Source organism: Hypomesus nipponensis, chromosome 18 (assembly GCF_054491055.1).
Source record: "Hypomesus nipponensis isolate SF chromosome 18, ASM5449105v1, whole genome shotgun sequence".
NCBI classification, from domain to species: domain Eukaryota; kingdom Metazoa; phylum Chordata; class Actinopteri; order Osmeriformes; family Osmeridae; genus Hypomesus; species Hypomesus nipponensis.
This window is the reverse complement of record NC_140378.1, coordinates 13,238,745-13,254,255: the sequence shown is the minus strand read 5'-3', so window position 1 is coordinate 13,254,255 and position 15,511 is coordinate 13,238,745. Positions and strand designations below refer to the sequence as shown.

At 40.9% G+C, this 15,511-nt stretch overlaps 3 protein-coding genes across 7 annotated transcripts; all 3 read right to left on the bottom strand.

Moving 5' to 3' along the window:
- Positions 1-525: 525 nt before the first annotated feature.
- On the bottom strand, positions 526-6,302 carry tpx2 (TPX2 microtubule nucleation factor). 3 transcript variants are annotated; one of them, XM_084679329.1, is made up of 18 exons: positions 6,144-6,302; positions 5,539-5,643; positions 5,251-5,391; positions 4,786-4,903; positions 4,490-4,561; positions 4,355-4,393; positions 4,085-4,192; positions 3,539-3,648; positions 3,252-3,406; positions 2,950-3,121; positions 2,693-2,831; positions 2,391-2,610; positions 2,183-2,278; positions 1,910-2,083; positions 1,651-1,797; positions 1,454-1,565; positions 914-1,101; positions 526-812 (listed from the first exon to the last, which is right to left on the bottom strand). In XM_084679329.1, exons 2-18 carry the CDS (start codon positions 5,639-5,641, stop codon positions 702-704), a joined length of 2,205 nt encoding a protein of 734 aa, XP_084535455.1. In that variant the 5' UTR covers positions 5,642-5,643; positions 6,144-6,302; the 3' UTR covers positions 526-701. The 3 variants fall into 3 exon arrangements, with proteins under 3 accessions (XP_084535455.1, XP_084535456.1, XP_084535457.1); XM_084679330.1 differs by having other exon boundaries at positions 914-1,080; XM_084679331.1 differs by lacking the exon at positions 4,355-4,393.
- A 665-nt stretch (positions 6,303-6,967) lies between these two features.
- On the bottom strand, positions 6,968-8,786 carry trappc6b (trafficking protein particle complex subunit 6B). Its single transcript, XM_084679337.1, has 6 exons — positions 8,433-8,786; positions 8,275-8,342; positions 7,950-8,067; positions 7,736-7,819; positions 7,493-7,586; positions 6,968-7,187 (listed from the first exon to the last, which is right to left on the bottom strand). The coding sequence occupies exons 1-6, from the start codon at positions 8,511-8,513 to the stop codon at positions 7,156-7,158; spliced, it is 477 nt and encodes a 158-aa protein (XP_084535463.1). The 5' UTR covers positions 8,514-8,786; the 3' UTR covers positions 6,968-7,155.
- Positions 8,787-9,543: 757 nt separating this feature from the next.
- Positions 9,544-15,195, bottom strand: LOC146252228 (solute carrier family 2, facilitated glucose transporter member 1-like). 3 transcript variants are annotated; one of them, XM_084679332.1, is made up of 10 exons: positions 15,172-15,195; positions 13,063-13,158; positions 12,279-12,439; positions 11,945-12,185; positions 11,617-11,779; positions 11,324-11,511; positions 11,066-11,170; positions 10,821-10,922; positions 10,509-10,712; positions 9,544-10,414 (listed from the first exon to the last, which is right to left on the bottom strand). In XM_084679332.1, the coding sequence occupies exons 1-10, from the start codon at positions 15,193-15,195 to the stop codon at positions 10,208-10,210; spliced, it is 1,491 nt and encodes a 496-aa protein (XP_084535458.1). In that variant the 3' UTR covers positions 9,544-10,207. The 3 variants fall into 3 exon arrangements, with proteins under 3 accessions (XP_084535458.1, XP_084535461.1, XP_084535462.1); XM_084679335.1 differs by having other exon boundaries at positions 15,178-15,195; XM_084679336.1 differs by lacking the exon at positions 15,172-15,195 and adding an exon at positions 14,944-14,958.
- Between the last annotated feature and the right edge of the window lie 316 nt (positions 15,196-15,511).

Genomic DNA, 15,511 nt, shown 5'->3' with positions numbered 1-15,511 from the left:
CAGAAATAGTCAGCAGTCAGGGCCATGATTGAGAGGGGAGGTCCACATCAGGCTGTGACCCCCAGGCAGTTTATTGCTACTTACAAATACATTTGTACAATTTCTAGAACTTACGGTGGTACTTACCTGTGGTTTTGAGGATCACTGAAGAGAATAGAGGATGTTTGTAAGACGCATTGGAAGTATTGTTCCCATGCAGAGGGGTAGAGAATGGCTGGCAACCACTTAAATCACTGCTCCAGCTTCAGGTCCAAAAATAGGCACCCAAGGGGAGTAGGGGGACTGGAGTGTATTACAGATAACCAAGGTATGCAGGACAAGCATTACACTGCTGAATGATCCAGGATGGGTTGCACTGGTCATTCAACATCCCTCCATAAGAATTTACTAATAGGCTTCAAGATCAACTAAACATGGGTTTCATCTTTCAGTAACTTAACCAAACCTATCTGTATTAACAGTTGGTGATGCAACATCCCTTGGACAGAGGTCAAGTCCAGTTTGAAATAATTGTTAAAAAAAGCATTAGATTCCAAAATATGTTTATTAGACAAGTAACAAGAGGCAAAATTGTAATATGCATTAAGAATGGTAGCAAGAGTTCGAGAAGAACACCAACTTAAAAAGGCATTTATATATAAAAAAGGTTCAGATGCACAGTAGTGGCAAATATATACAAGCAAAACACCTCCTCTACTATATCACATGCGGAAACGGTCTGAGAAGTTGGGCGACTGGGGCACGGTCAGAGAGACATCACTCTTCTTCAATTCCACAGGCTTGTAATGCCTAATTGGTTGGGCCTTATGAACCTGAAGAAAAAAACAATGACATCAACATTAGTGCACGTTATTCACAACACAAACCACATTTAAGGCTCATAATTATATCCAGTCCAAGATTCTCAAGTCACCTGATCGTGGCGCAAGGCCGCAATCTCCACCTTCTGCCGCTCCTCCTGCTCCCTACGGTGCTGCTCTTCCACACGTGCCCTCAGCGCCTCCTTCTCACAGATGATGCGGTCAAATTCCTGCCGCTCTTTGGCACGGCGCTCTGTGGAGAGCTGGACACCCTCTGGAACTACGGAACGGTTAATGTCTTCTACAGAGCCCAGCGAAAGCAAGCAGTTGGAAAAGGTGGCATGGGTAGGAATGAATTTAGTGGTGGAGGAAGAAGTCAAAGGTGGGAAGAAACACACAGAACTGTTAGGGGTGCACAACAGGCTGTAAGAAAGCATGTTAACCACACCGAGAAACCCTGAGCCAGCATGTGCACTTGAATGGCAGTAGAAGCAAACTACATTTGTCTCCAAATCTCAGAAGAATAATTTCCTTTAGCATGACATGTTCTTTTAAAGTGCAAAAGACATGGCGAGACCTTGTCTAACCTGTGCAGATAGCTGGGAAGGGGGGCGGGGAGCAAAATCTCTTGATAATTGCAGTGTCTTACTTACCCAGAACAGTGCGGTTCTCTTTTTTAGGGAGGAATGGCTCTTTGTGAGTCACTGTGTTTGGTCTAGCTTTGAAGGAGGCCGCCTCTATCTGATGCTTCTGCTCCTCTTTCAACTGAGGAAAGAGCACAATGCAAGAGTGAGCAGGTTGTCCTTTCATGTCTGTTGCCAAGGCCCCCTTAGGTAACTGGATGTCTTACAGCCTGCTCCCAGCGGTCACTCTTGACGGCACCCCTCTCATCAATGAGCAGCTTGAAGGGCTCAGGCTTGGTGGGCTCCACCACTTTCTTCTCTGGTAAGACCACTTCATGGAAGTCTGGCAGTGGTTGGGCTTTGAACTTGGGCACCTGGAAAGGATGCAGCGTGTCATTTCTCTTCCCATAATCCCGTTTTGGAAGGACATTATGAAACACTGGTAAAACCCTGTGAGCTCAAATGCCAGAAACCCCCCAAATGTACCTCTTCATGTCGTAGCTCTTCCAGTCTCTTTTCCTTCATTACTCTCCTCTCGCGCTCCCGTTCGTCAAAAGAGAAGGGGCATACATCCACTTGGCTCTTCTCTTGGAGTTTGGGAAGGAAGGGCAAGCCAAAGTGAGGTGCAGCATGGGCTTTGATTGGGGCTGGCACATTCACCTGGAACCAATAACATGCCAATTCAGCAAACTCCAATCCCAATGAGAGCACTGTCCCATATGAAATATATTCATTTGACAACATTGTTAGCCAGCCTACCTCCTCCACCTTCTTTTCTATGCGCACCCTGTTCTTCAGGGCAAATGCTGGGGACTCTGGGATAGTGGGGTGGAGCACCTTCTTCTCTGGAACTCCCTGTCAACAAGTTCGTAAATTGTAAATCCAATAGGTTTGAGCCAGACCCAGGAGTGAGGAGAATAGTGTACTTGCACTTTAAAACAAACAATGGTCTAGGAGCAGCACTCACCACAACCTCCTCAAGGATCCTGGTGGGCAGTGGGCGAGAGTGGAAGGAGTAATGCTCCTCAGGTTCCTCCGGTTTCTTGCTGGCATGCTTCTCCTGGAGCCTCTTGTCCATCTGCAGATGGAATCCCTCTGGCTTGGTGGGCTCCTTCGCTGCAGGCTTCTTGGGGTTCAGGGCTCCCTCCAGTATCTTCCTGTTCAGCTCCAATGCCTTGAACTTAAACCTGAGGGACAACACAAATTAGCTTGTAACAGTGTTCCCAGACATGAGTGAACAGGAGCCTGTTAAGAGGGAGATTGACTCACTGTTGAAGTTTCTGCAACTCTTCTTCCTCCAGCTCAGCACTGCTCTTGGTGACTGTAGGGCGGCTCCTTGTCCTAGTCATTAGCTGGGGGGTGTGAGGCTGGGTGATCCTCCGGTGCTCACTCTTCACAAGGGCTGGGCCTGCCATCGGTTTAGGGGGGCAGCGGAAAAGCTAACATTACAAATACTCATCTTGAACAGCTCTACAAACATTTTTATAATAGAAACATATTAGGTAGAAAATGTAAAACGTGCATACCCCTCTCCTGACTCATGCGGCTGCGCAGGTGGTAGCGAGCTGGGGTACGCTTCTGGAACTGTTCTATCTGCTCAGCTACGGACACATAGGGGGCAGGGTCCTCCCCCTTACGCTTGCTGCCCGTCGACAGGTTGAAAGGCTTTGGCACAGTGGCACCTCTTGGTCCCTTTGCCTTAAGGAAAACGAGACAAAAAAAAAAGTTAAATTTTGAAGGTTGAAATGTACAAGCAATATCTTTAGTGGTAGAGTAAATTTAACAGATGCTTTTATCCAAACCAGTATACACAGTCAAATGTCCTTACAGGGGAGGAGGGGTGTTTGCGGAGCTGAGCATTGAAATCAATCTGCTTTTGGGAGTTGTCTGTTGATGAACTGCTGGGTTTAACTCGTCCATCGGTGCTGAAGCTGAACTCCTTGGGCACTGTAGTGGACAGCACCATCTTCCTTGGTGGCTGACCTTAAAGAAAAAAGGTGAGGAACATTAAAAACGTATTGCAAATCATGCATGATCGTCTTAATTTTTGTTTGAGGGGTTCTCAGTCTGATATTCAGTAAGTTGACTTCAGGTAGTGCTGGAAGGGATTCTTACTGCCTGCCATGGCAGCTCTGTAGCTAGCCTCGTTCCTCTTTCTCTGCTCAGCCACCTCTTTCTGAAGACTTTTGATGCGCTCCATCTCCTGCTGCTCAGAGCTCTTTTGTCTGGAAAAAATGGATAGGTGGTCACATTTAGGCATAGCTAGAGCACACCAAGTTGCCTGACTAGATAAGCCGCAGGCCAAACCACAGTTAACACAATTTCTTGCTTTTACATTCCATAGGGTGGGGGCAAGACAGAAAATGCATTGTTTACTCAGATCTGCCTAACCCTGTTCCTGGAGGTCCAACATCCTGCAAAACCCATTTGACAAACAAGATTCAGCTTGTCAATCAGCTCAGACGCAAGTGCTAGGTGAAATAAAACTGATTGCCAATATGATATGCAGATTTCTGCCAGTTCAGCCCCCCCCCTCCATGGTGTTCAGCAATGATGTTTCTTTGGTGTTGTGCACCTGGAACGTTTGGACGTTGGAAATTGACCTCAGACTTAAGTGGAGCATTAGCTGAACATACAAGCCGTGCGATCAGGATGACTCACTGTGATTGTGTAGCTGTTGCAGCCTGAGCCTTGGGTTTCGTTCTAGACTCAAGGCGAACACTGGCACGGGCAGCACTCCGCTGTCTGGTAGCTATAGAATTGCTGCTCCTAAAGGAACAAAACCAGCAAAGCCATTAAACATTTAAGTCAGTAAACCACAACATTCAAATAAATGGTTTGGACCCCTTTGTTATACTTTCCCCCCATGCAGGCATTGTGACCAGAGCAATACATTTGACACCAAGTGAACTGTTGACACATAGGATTTACCTTCGTCGGGGTTGAAATGATGTTACAGTATTGACATTTCTGTGAACATTGATACCATAATGAACATCTAACTGCCTTAACCAATAATTTCTGCAACGAATGCATATGGACCTGTGGCAACAGATAAGGACCAACCTTCGTTTCTTTGCAGCTGGTGAAACTGGAACCGTGGGTTCATTAATGGCTGCTTGATTGCGCTTTGAAACCCTTTTAGAAAAAAAGGCCACTTGTGAACACAGCAAGTACATATAATGCTTGGTAGCTAAAAGATTCTATTAACGCAATTTTGACAGTGTTAGTGAAAAAGTTAATTCCTACCAGATTAAGCATTGAAATCCAGTTATATACAACATACTACCACTGCATTGAGTTAGTTAAAACAAGGTCATAAATCTGCAATCTTAGGTTATGGAGCCCAAACAGAACCATACCTGCGAGGCTGGACAACGGGTCCTTTCCTTTTTGGCTGGACAGTCTTCTGAACTGGCCTTGTGGGTCCCCAAGACGTGACAATGTTGGATACGCTTGCGACAGATGTGCTTTGGGCATCTGCAAATTGGCAATTTCATACAAGACTCAGCATAAGCCATTCAGGGGTGACTGATAAATGACATATGCAAACAAGAAATGCTCTAATGTCTGAGTCCAATTAACAGATATTTATATTTAGTCATCAAGCAGACGCTCAGTCTTATCCAGAGCGACTTAAAAGTACAGGGACATTCTCCCCGAGGCAAGTAGGGTGAAGTGCCTTGCCCAAGGACACAATTTTTTACACGGCTGGAAATCGAACCGGCAACCTTCTGATTACTAGCCGATTCCCTAACCGCTCAGCCACCTGACCCCTGACAAGTTTCACAAATATAATTACACCAAGTAGTATTTGGAAGTCTCACCAGAGCATGCACCCTCTTTCACTCTGGGAGAAATCACCGCAAGGGGAAGGCTTGCCTTGTCATTTCCACAGAAAGGAATATTATGCCTTGGTGGTGTAGCAAGGTTCAATCTGAACCCGTCCTCTCCTGAACCTTGTTGTTCTGGAAATGTATCCTCACATTTATTATGAATGCAAGAAATCAGTTTCAGCTGGCAGCATACAGGCCATCGATAGACGGCTACGACAGTTAATTTGCTACAGATGTAATCAAAACGCCAAAAGTACACTAAAAGGAAAGATCACTCACCAAACCAATGGTCTACTTTGTCCTCGTGGTCCGGTGCTTCAAAATCGACGACATCAGACGGGGCATCGTATTCATAAAGATTAGCAGACTCACTTTGCGCCATATCTGAAAAATACATATTATTTTACTAAACAATTTAATTTTATTGTCAGCACCCTCCTGCCACAGTAAATTCCGTGTTCGTGTAACATATACACTTGTACATGTCGAATAAACCGAATTCTGATTGATGTAGGCTACATCCATCCATCAACCCTTTATCTGGGATGGGCTGGACAGGGCTAACAAACACAAAGCTACTTTAAAACACATTTTAATTGAAGATGTCGAAAATCAATATTTGACGACAATGTTTAGCAACTAGTGCTAGCCAACAGTCTCCAAAAATCTTCTACAACGAGTTAACTACGGTACTAGTGCTAGTACTACTAGTCTAGTTAGCTTGCTTAGTGCTAGCTAACTAACTAGTGTATACACACAGCCAGGCAGTGCAAGTACCATACTTAATTTCCCGAAGTTTGGGCTCACAAACTCCTATTTGGCCACTTAAATACAGTACAGTTAATCTAAATTAAAGCACAAATACAAATGATTGCTCAACATACCTTTACAAAATGTTCAGTCGGGCCCGGTCAAGAAATACAAAAGTGTGCACAACCGTCAACACAACTAAAATGAGGGAGGAGATTTGAATGCCGTTTGAATTCCCTCCATTTTAAACAAACCAATGACCAATCGGGTTAAGATTTCCCGGTAATTCATTGGTTCACTAAAACCTTTCCTGATAAACAGGGAAGTCGTCATCTAAAAACATCAGCAGGCATTTGGAACTGAACTTTTTAAATTAGTCTTATCTATAAACTGTAGCCAACACTTTTAATTGGATTAGATCATGTGTAATGCATCATTTGGAATTGTGCAAATGATTTTTGTAATATTATTAACCAGAACGTTCTTTTGGGTTTCTCTGTGTAGTTTACGGATTTGTTCTTTAGTTTCTATCGCATTAACAAAGACAAAAAATTTGATTATTGCTACTTGTCAAATTTGACTATCATTAAAAGCTTTTTTGGAGTTGAAAAAAGAGATAAAGCAATACATCCAAAGTAGTTTACCTTAAAAAATCTCCTCAAACAATGAACCTGTAGAATTTTGGTAATACATTATATTTGTGTTTAATTAAGTGCTTTTTGCTTTATATTTGTATGAGATACTTTTATTAAGTATGTACATCTGTATTTTATATTTTTGTAGACCTTGGCAATAATATAAAAAAAGACATTGCCATTATTAAAAGTTGCTTTGATCACAGACAAATTGTTGAATTTCAACAGTCGATTACATCATTTTGAATGACAACTTGTTAATACCATGGAGTGTTTATTCAACATTCAGTGAAAATAATATAACAACATTTCACGTTAGTATATTCAAAATGATAAGATAAAATACTAAAGGCAATCATTGTTTATTTTATAATTATCAACATAAAGACTACACCAATTGAAAAAAAAACATATGTCTGAACAGTCATGCAGGGTTGCTTTTGATCTCAAACAAAAAAGGCAATTTGGCTGATATGAAAAGGCTTTAAGTGAAGAAGTCTTCAGATGGGTCCTACATTTTCTGGATCATAACTTGAAATTTACCTGTGGATAAATTAAACAGTGAAACAATATCATTCTTACCTCACACATTATGCCTGTTTAGCTATTATTATTTGCACTTCTAGTTAGATGCTAAATGCTTTTCATTGGCTTTGTATTCATACTGAGCACAATGACAATACAATTGAATCTAATCAAATAATTGTTATATCATAATAACATCTGTTACACAACATTGAGACAAATTATGTTGAGCATGTTATTATTAGGATCAATGCAGCAGATTGGGACTCAACTTTGTCATATTGTGCTTAACTGTGGTGGTCTAAATATTCAAAAACTCTTACAGGCAGGCATGACAGAAACCTCAGCTGTGACAATACTCTTCACCCCAAGGTTGGAAAGCCCTCCTCGCACCAGGCCACACGTAAAAGCCAAATACTGTAAAGATACATCCAATTATAGTTAGCACACACATAAAACGAATAAGATAGGAACTACTATAACTACAAACTAGAAATACAAATTATAATTCTTCCATTACACTACTGGAATACTTTTTTACATTGTCAATTTGACACTTTCCTCACCTTAGGTGCATGCTCTAAATGCTGTTTACCAGCTGAGAGCTGTGTGAGTAACCGGAACTTGTTATCCTGCAGAACATAAATACCCTGCAAAAGAAGACACATTCATCAGCACTATTCCTTTGTGTGTGATTATGCCTCAATTACTATAGTGGAAATGTGGATTTTAAATAGATGTTGACTTAACAGGTTATTAAGTGTTTATCATAAGTCTTACTTGGTGATTTGTTCTGAGGTTGTCTATTTGCTTTTTGAAAACGCTGGTCCAAAAGTCCTTGCAGATGAATTTCATGACATCCAGTTCATCTTTAAACCTAGCTGTGTCTTTGGTGAACCTTAATAAAAACAAAAAATCAGTTTTCACACTCAGTTTTTCATTTCCTTTCATCAATATAACCCAAAGACATAGTCATGAGCGTGGAACATTAGGGGACAAGGGATGTTAATCTATGTTTACAACATCATAAACATCACTGTCAGTACACAAAAAGCTTAAAATAGGATCAGTACCATAGACCTATCAGGAAAAATATAAAACCAACCTTTCTATCAGTCCTTGGCCCACCCTGAAGCCCATATTCTCCAGTTTGGTAATGCACCTTCCATTTTCCTATAATTACAGGGTTGTCAAAAAATTATATTCTCAAAATTCTCAAGCATTTCTATATAGGCTAATTAGAACAACATGCATATAGCTTACCATTTCTTCATTTTCATCAGATTTGTAAATGTACTGAATAACTTCGTTGTGTAAGAACTGAAAAAGGGCTTCGTCTGCCATGTTTAAACAGATAGATTAAGGCAAGAACACCCCAAGTCAACAATACAGTCTAATCGTTTCAGGAAGTAGGCTAATATCGTATGCTTCCTCAATAGCAACTTGAAAGCTATTTGCGCATAACAGCAAACACAACATTTGAAAACAAATGTAAGAAACCCGCTTGCATGAACATGTCACTGGTCACCATCTACGAAGAACATTACATCAATTATTTCAACCATTAAATTCCAGATCGGATACTATACAAACGGGGTCTTAAATTCATTCAAAAAGTAGCCCATACTCTGCCTGACAAAAAAAAAAAACGAATCAAGAAAATGTGTTCGCTCACTAGCGACTGATTAATTCGTGCCACGTTTAAAATATCATTCAGTTAAGGGATTGTATAAATATATACATATAATCGCCGTAATGTTTTAATACATTTTAATAGTGTCAGTAATGTGTGCATAGGGTCCACTCCGTTCTAAGCCATTGCCTCGTTCTTCGGGCAGTCTTGAGCTTTCTTTTCTGAAATAATTTTCGGCACCAGGGGGCACACGCGATTAGCTTGGCAGAAAGATGAGAACAGCAACCACAGCAACTTATGCATGGCATTTCCACGTTTGGCAATTTTAGGCCTTTATTTATATAGAAACTTTAGTAGGTCTTGGTAGACATCAGGCAAATCCGTTACTAGTGGGTACTATACAAATAATTACTGTGTGTAGTAGAGAAAGACAGCCATTCATATTTTATTCTTTGTGCAGCTTCGATTTATTGATCCTAAAACTCAACTATCACATGATGTCTCATGAAACAGAATTGTCATGACAGCAGCATGTCTTGGCACATTATCTTTACAAAAAAAGTATCACTCGTATCTAATACACACAGATTTGTCTTGACAATATGTTCTTGTTCAGTGCCTCACTAGATTGCATTGTGTTAGACACTTTTAGCCCTCAGAGCATTTGAAGGCAGAGCCCTAATGAATGTTCTGCCATGTTCGTAAATATTACACTAACTGTTAGGCTGAGAGCATATTTACAGTTACTTCCTTTTATGTTATTTAGAGTATGCAATTATGTTCAATAGTAAAGGAAAAGCCACTAATCATATAGTGAAGACACACAAGCACGCTCACATACTAAATCAAGTCAATATGCCTTTCTTAGTGTCCAGTGAACATTCCTTGGATAACAAACAAATAAATACTGGCAAATTCTCTATTTCATTTGAGAAGAGAGTGGGTTATGGGCACATAAAGATGGTCACCCAATATAACATCCAATAACATAAACCATAACATACACAAAATACATCTCTTATATACTGACACTTTATTGAGATTGTTCCCCTGGTTTATTATCTTAAAACACAATGATTTGTCAATAGTTTGACTTAGGATATTAACACCTTTCTTGTTATTACATTGAGAAACAATAATAAATATATATTATTAATAGAAAAGTAGTAGAATAGCCCTTTCAAGAGACCAACATTTCAAGTACTTTCAAGTATAAACTGTGAGTAATAATGAAATACATATTTACATATGCCTCTTTTGACTTAAAAGCATTCAATCACTCCTAGTGTAATATCTATCACACCATAAGTAGTTGTGGTCCATCAGTGCAGCCGAACAGTTTAGTTTGTAGAGATGCAGGTGTATGTATGTGTGGTGAAGTTACTATATGAATAAGTTGGGGTATTCAAAGCTCAGAATCTGCCCCCCCAAGCGTATTGAGCTCCTCAGGTGCAGAATACTTGTCCGCCCCCTGTCCTGCACTCTGGCGAAAGCCAGCTGAGATCTCGTCGAAGGTCCGTCCTTTAGTCTCAGGCACTTTGAAGAAGGTGAAGACGAAGAAGCCGAGTAACAGCACAGTGAAGATGATAAAGACATAAGGGCCACACAGTTGCTGAAGAGAAATTTGTAGAAGTGAGTCAAGAGATCCTTTGACTAATGTATTATGATTATCATGTGACAAAATAATTGACTAGATGACTCCTTACCTCAACATACTGAAAGCACATGCCCACAAGGAAGTTTGAAGACCAGTTAGAAAAGCCTGCTACAGCGAATGCTGAGGGCCGAGGACCTTGGCTGAAGAGTTCAGCCACAATGAACCAAGGGATGGGGCCAGGGCCAATCTCAAAAAAGGCCACAAAACTGAATATGGCCACAATACTGACATATGACATCCACTTCAACTGGTCCTGATGAAGAAAGGGAAACAAAAATGTGTTATGTGTTACTATACCGCATGGCTCATTATATTTTCTTTAAGACACTCGTAAAGGAGAGGAATGAGATTATCTACATACCAACAATGCCATGGCGATGGTCATCAAGACTGCTGATCCGGCCATTCCCAGCAACCCAATGAGATGGAGGGATCTTCTACCAGCACGCTCCACCACAAACAGCTATGAACAAATATGAAAGACCGAGAATTATAGGAGTATAAGCATGGTTATTATAGGGGGTTACATGAGCATTTGATTTAATCATAGTCTGTACTGACTACTAGCTTGGGGAGTTATGCTGGAAGACAGATTCTGTAACTTACAGACACCACAGTGAAGGCCGTGTTGACAATCCCTGCTCCGATTGTGGCATAGACTGGCTGAGACACCCCAGCCTTCTCAAAAATCCTGGTGGAGTAGTAGAAAATCTGTGGCATCACACAATATGGAGAGATGTACTGTTATAAGTATTTGCGTATACACGCTCATCATGTACAAAATTGATGTGTGAGTGTCAGTGGATGCAAGATGTAGTATCTGTGTAGAAGTGTGTTAATGTTGTCAAGGTGAGCAGGACTCACAGCATTGATGCCAGACAGCTGCTGGGAGAGCTGCAACATGATTGCAATGAAGATGGGCTGGCGGTATAGGGGAGAGCGGAACAGCTCAGCGATGGTCACCTTCTTCTCCCTCATCATTTGTCTACTCTCCTCTTTCATCTCATGCATGTCGGCACTCACCTCATCTGTGCCTCGCAGTTTTTTCAAAACTGTGAAATTTCTCAAAAGGCTCAATACAACTTGCTCCAATCTCAGTCTTCAATGTAATAGTTTAGTAAAAGTTATAGTTTAGTAAAAGACAAGTGTTGTGTTACCACTCTTGGCCTTGTTTTCCTCATTGCGGTTGATGAGGAGGAAGCGGGGACTCTCTGGGCAGAAGGGCAGCAGGGAGCACTGCACTAGGGCTGGAATGCAGGTGAAACCCAGCAGGAGGGGCCACAACGAACTGTTCCCCATGATCGACTCAATTCCAAAGACCTGAACAGGTGGCAGCAATGCCATCAGGCAATACAATCCATTTTACTCTATATTCACTCTAGAACTGTACTTCAGGAGTACAAAGAATACCCAATGGTCTGTTCAGGTATGGTATTGATTACTACACTTGATTGGATCCATCAACTAACACGTTTGTTAACTTACTTGTGCCATGAGGATGCCAATGACGATGCCCAGCTGATGTAGGGTGCCGAGAGCCCCACGGAGGGAGGTGGGCGAGATCTCCCCTACATACATGGGCACAAAACCAGTAGATAGTCCTGAGTACAGGCCCACAATGAAGCGGCCAGTGATCAGCATCTCCCAGGAAGCTGCCATCTTAGAGAAGCCCATAAAGGCAGCTGCGATGAAGGCCAACACGTTGGCTAGGAACATGGAGTTTTTCCTGTAAAGCAGGAAATGGACATATATGTAATCTTTTTCAATCTTTTTTTAATCAAAAATGTCTATCAGGTTTGACCAAACACTAGTATTGTACCTTCCTAGTCGATTGACAAACAGGCCTACAGAGAAGGAGCCAAACATTCCTCCCACAGAAAAGATGGCTACGGAGACGGACCACATTGTGGTCAGGGAGGTTTGGGGGATATGTTCCGAATATCTGCTGTGCCATGTCTCATTGTAGAAGTTCTCAATGATCTGAAACACAATTCAACATGTGGGGTATCAATTGAAACTGGATAATTTAAACAAATTTTCCAGATAAGCATGGAATATATGTCAAACAGCTACTTTCAAACTATCTAAAAACCCCCTGGAAAACTCAACCAAAGATCTTTTTTTTTGCACACAATCATTTCATGTTAACGAATAACTGTTCGCTAGGCTGCAGTTGATAGGAGTCAAGCAGAGGGTGCAGTGTCCTCTAAAGGATGTGTCCGGAGACTGTGGCTATCTATACCATGCTGATACACACAGTTTCCTAGCCCCCCACCCCCCACAGTGGGGACAATCAAGCTCGGTCTCATTCACCCATTTCCGTCAATGCATGGTTGAAGCCAAAGGTAAGCACCAGTTGTTTATGTATTTGGATAATGACATTGTGTGCAATAATAGTAATGATGTGTGCTGTGTAGTTCTCACCACCATTTTTTTATAATCCATGTCAATGATAGTTCTTTTACTTTACCGTGTAACGCACTGGTCCAGCTCATAATATCATAAAGCTTTCATTATGTTGTCAGTTTTCCACCTAACTCATAACGCGTGTTATGACATAGTATTTAGTGCCTTATTTTTGTCCAGTCCAATCCAATACTCACCTTCTGAGGAGCGTTGATGACCCCTGTGTTATAGCCAAACTGCAGGGAGCCAATTACAGCTGTCCCCACAGCCATCAATAGCTGGCCTGTCACTTGCTGTAACATGCAAAAAAAGAAGAACGTTTTCAAATAAGTTTAAGAACGTTTTAAGTTTGTTTGGGTGAGAGAGGCAGAGAAAAAAAGAGAATAAATACAGATATTGAGGCTTAGCTAGCCTTTTAAATATAAATTATAACACAAGTCTGGTTTCTGTTCAAGCTTTACACTATGAGCTATTATATACAGTGCTATTTTTTGTTTAGTGTCTAAGAGGTCAAATAAACTGGCCACCACTGATGTATTGCTCTTATAAGGCATATCACAACTTGACTGTGTGCACAAGATGTCAACACAGGCCACACACTTGAGACTTGCCTTAAGCCATTCCCACACACTAAGCCTTTATGTAACGAGTACACCTAAACACAATCCTTTGTACATCTATTAGTAAGTAACCTCTTGATGCAGATCTACGGCTGGCAAAACTCACACACTATCCCACTTGACTTCACAGAAGGTTGTATTCAACAGGTGCTTTTCAAGACAAAATGCAATTATGTATCAAATTAACAAAGGAAAAAGTTGAGTTGCATACCATAAAATAATTGTAATTGCTTGGTAGAATAAATACATTGTAAATCATCTCAAAACCTGAGATTGGTAAGACACCATAGAAGTCTATATTCCATTGGTTCAGCCTGGAGCAGGTTACGTCAGTGGTCTGTGAATAGTGTTTAATCTCTGGCTCCTGTCTTTTGATGACAGGGCTCTACAGCAAGTTGAAGGTTATTTCCAGTGAAGCAATTAGAAACCAGCCAACACACAGCTTTCTAAGGATTATCTGTTGTGTGTATTGTCGTTCTAACAATACCCCCATTCTACTGCTATAAAGACCGATTATATATATTTAACTATCCCTTTATGTCCTCCAAGATTTCATCCTAGCATAACCAAGACTAAATCCATATCACTGTCCAGCACGATGGTTTGCTTAGTAAAAACAGAAGGCGGTGATGATGCAGGACATTGGTTTGTTCAGTATAAGCAGGTGGGGATGTGTGCGGGAAATGTGTACTGTATGTGTGTGTGTGTTTGGGTGTGAGTGAGTGAGAGTGAGTCATCGTATGGCCTATCTTTATTACTGTATTAAATATATGTAAGCACATTCATTTGTATCTGATGTTGTCTATGCATGACTGTGTGCAAATGTAACAAACATCTCTTCAGAAAACCTGATAAATAATACATAAGGGCATGGTCCATCCACAGTCCACAAATTTTGCAATCAATACATACAACAACCCATTGAGCAGGGACTAAAAACACATACATGCACTCCTGCAAACCTGCGTGTGAACACACAAACACAAGACTGTTGTCACATGTCATAAAATGACAAGTATAGTGTGAGTATGGGACCTATCTACTTTTCCTCCATTGATGCTAGTATCCATATACCTGTATTTGTATACAAATACAGGGATGCATGCACAACCGCACGTCTACACACAGAGGTGGGTCAGATGGGGATGTGACATTTGAGATGGAGACACATTGTGTTACCAACCACTGAGTTTCAGGTCAAATAAAATTAAAACTCACACCTGGCTTTTAACACAACTGCATGGTCATCCTTGATAAGTATTCAACAACTTGGCATTAAGGTTTATGGTTTAACATAAGCTGTAAGTTGTCAGGTCGCACACAATCAACATACAGAATCAGCATACATCCACATTGATCTCTTACCCTACTAGTAGGGCGTGCTGGTGATGTTTTCTGATTGGCATCTAACTCTTTATAACTCGAACTATCATCGGCAAATATCTTCCCTCAGTATGCCTGCGCCTGGTCCATTAATTGTATGTAACGGGACTTGTTATCCCTTACTTCTCAGCATGATAAATGGTTGAAATGCGTGAGAAATATGTGTTGAGTGAGAGCGTGAAACACATATTGACTGAAATGCGTGAGAAAGTTGATATCAGACTAGACGTTTGAAGTACCAAGACAGACACACAAACAGATAACATATAAATCAATAAAGTTAAATTAAAAAACATGTTTTACTATTACCTTACTCCCGGATTCCATGGTATAAGTGATTGAAATTTTGTTGAGTCTTTCAGGATATCTTGTACCTTTTACGTGTGTAGATATTAGTGATTTTGAACAGGATACTCAAATAAATGCTGAGGCCGATAAAGAGTACACACACATACAAGTAGTCCTTTAGATACCACTTAAAAAAGAAAAAAAGAATTAAAATCAGTATGTCATTTTAAGGCTACCATTACGCATTAATTTCTTCTGCTTCATTTGTTTATTGTCCCGTAACAGACTTCCATTGACGTTCAGGTAGAAGACCTAAACCGGTTAATATTATTAGATATAGCACTGTGATTGGCTA

Coding starts and splice junctions, on each gene's coding strand:
- tpx2 (XM_084679329.1), bottom strand. CDS start 5,641: ATGGCGCAAAGTGAGTCTGCTAATCTTTATGAATACGATGCCCCGTCT. Junction 4,193..4,354: donor TCATTTCAACCCCGACGAAG/GTAAATCCTATG, acceptor TTGTTCCTTTAG/GAGCAGCAATTCTATAGCTA. Junction 2,279..2,390: donor GGATCCTTGAGGAGGTTGTG/GTGAGTGCTGCT, acceptor ACTTGTTGACAG/GGAGTTCCAGAGAAGAAGGT.
- trappc6b (XM_084679337.1), bottom strand. CDS start 8,513: ATGGCAGACGAAGCCCTTTTTCAGTTCTTACACAACGAAGTTATTCAG. Junction 7,587..7,735: donor ATTTAGAGCATGCACCTAAG/GTGAGGAAAGTG, acceptor GTATCTTTACAG/TATTTGGCTTTTACGTGTGG. Junction 7,188..7,492: donor GGTTTCTGTCATGCCTGCCT/GTAAGAGTTTTT, acceptor ATTTATCCACAG/GTAAATTTCAAGTTATGATC.
- LOC146252228 (XM_084679332.1), bottom strand. CDS start 15,195: ATGGAATCCGGGAGTAAGGTAATA. Junction 12,440..13,062: donor TCATCAACGCTCCTCAGAAG/GTGAGTATTGGA, acceptor ATTGTGTTTCAG/ATCATTGAGAACTTCTACAA. Junction 11,780..11,944: donor TTGGCATCCTCATGGCACAA/GTAAGTTAACAA, acceptor CCACCTGTTCAG/GTCTTTGGAATTGAGTCGAT.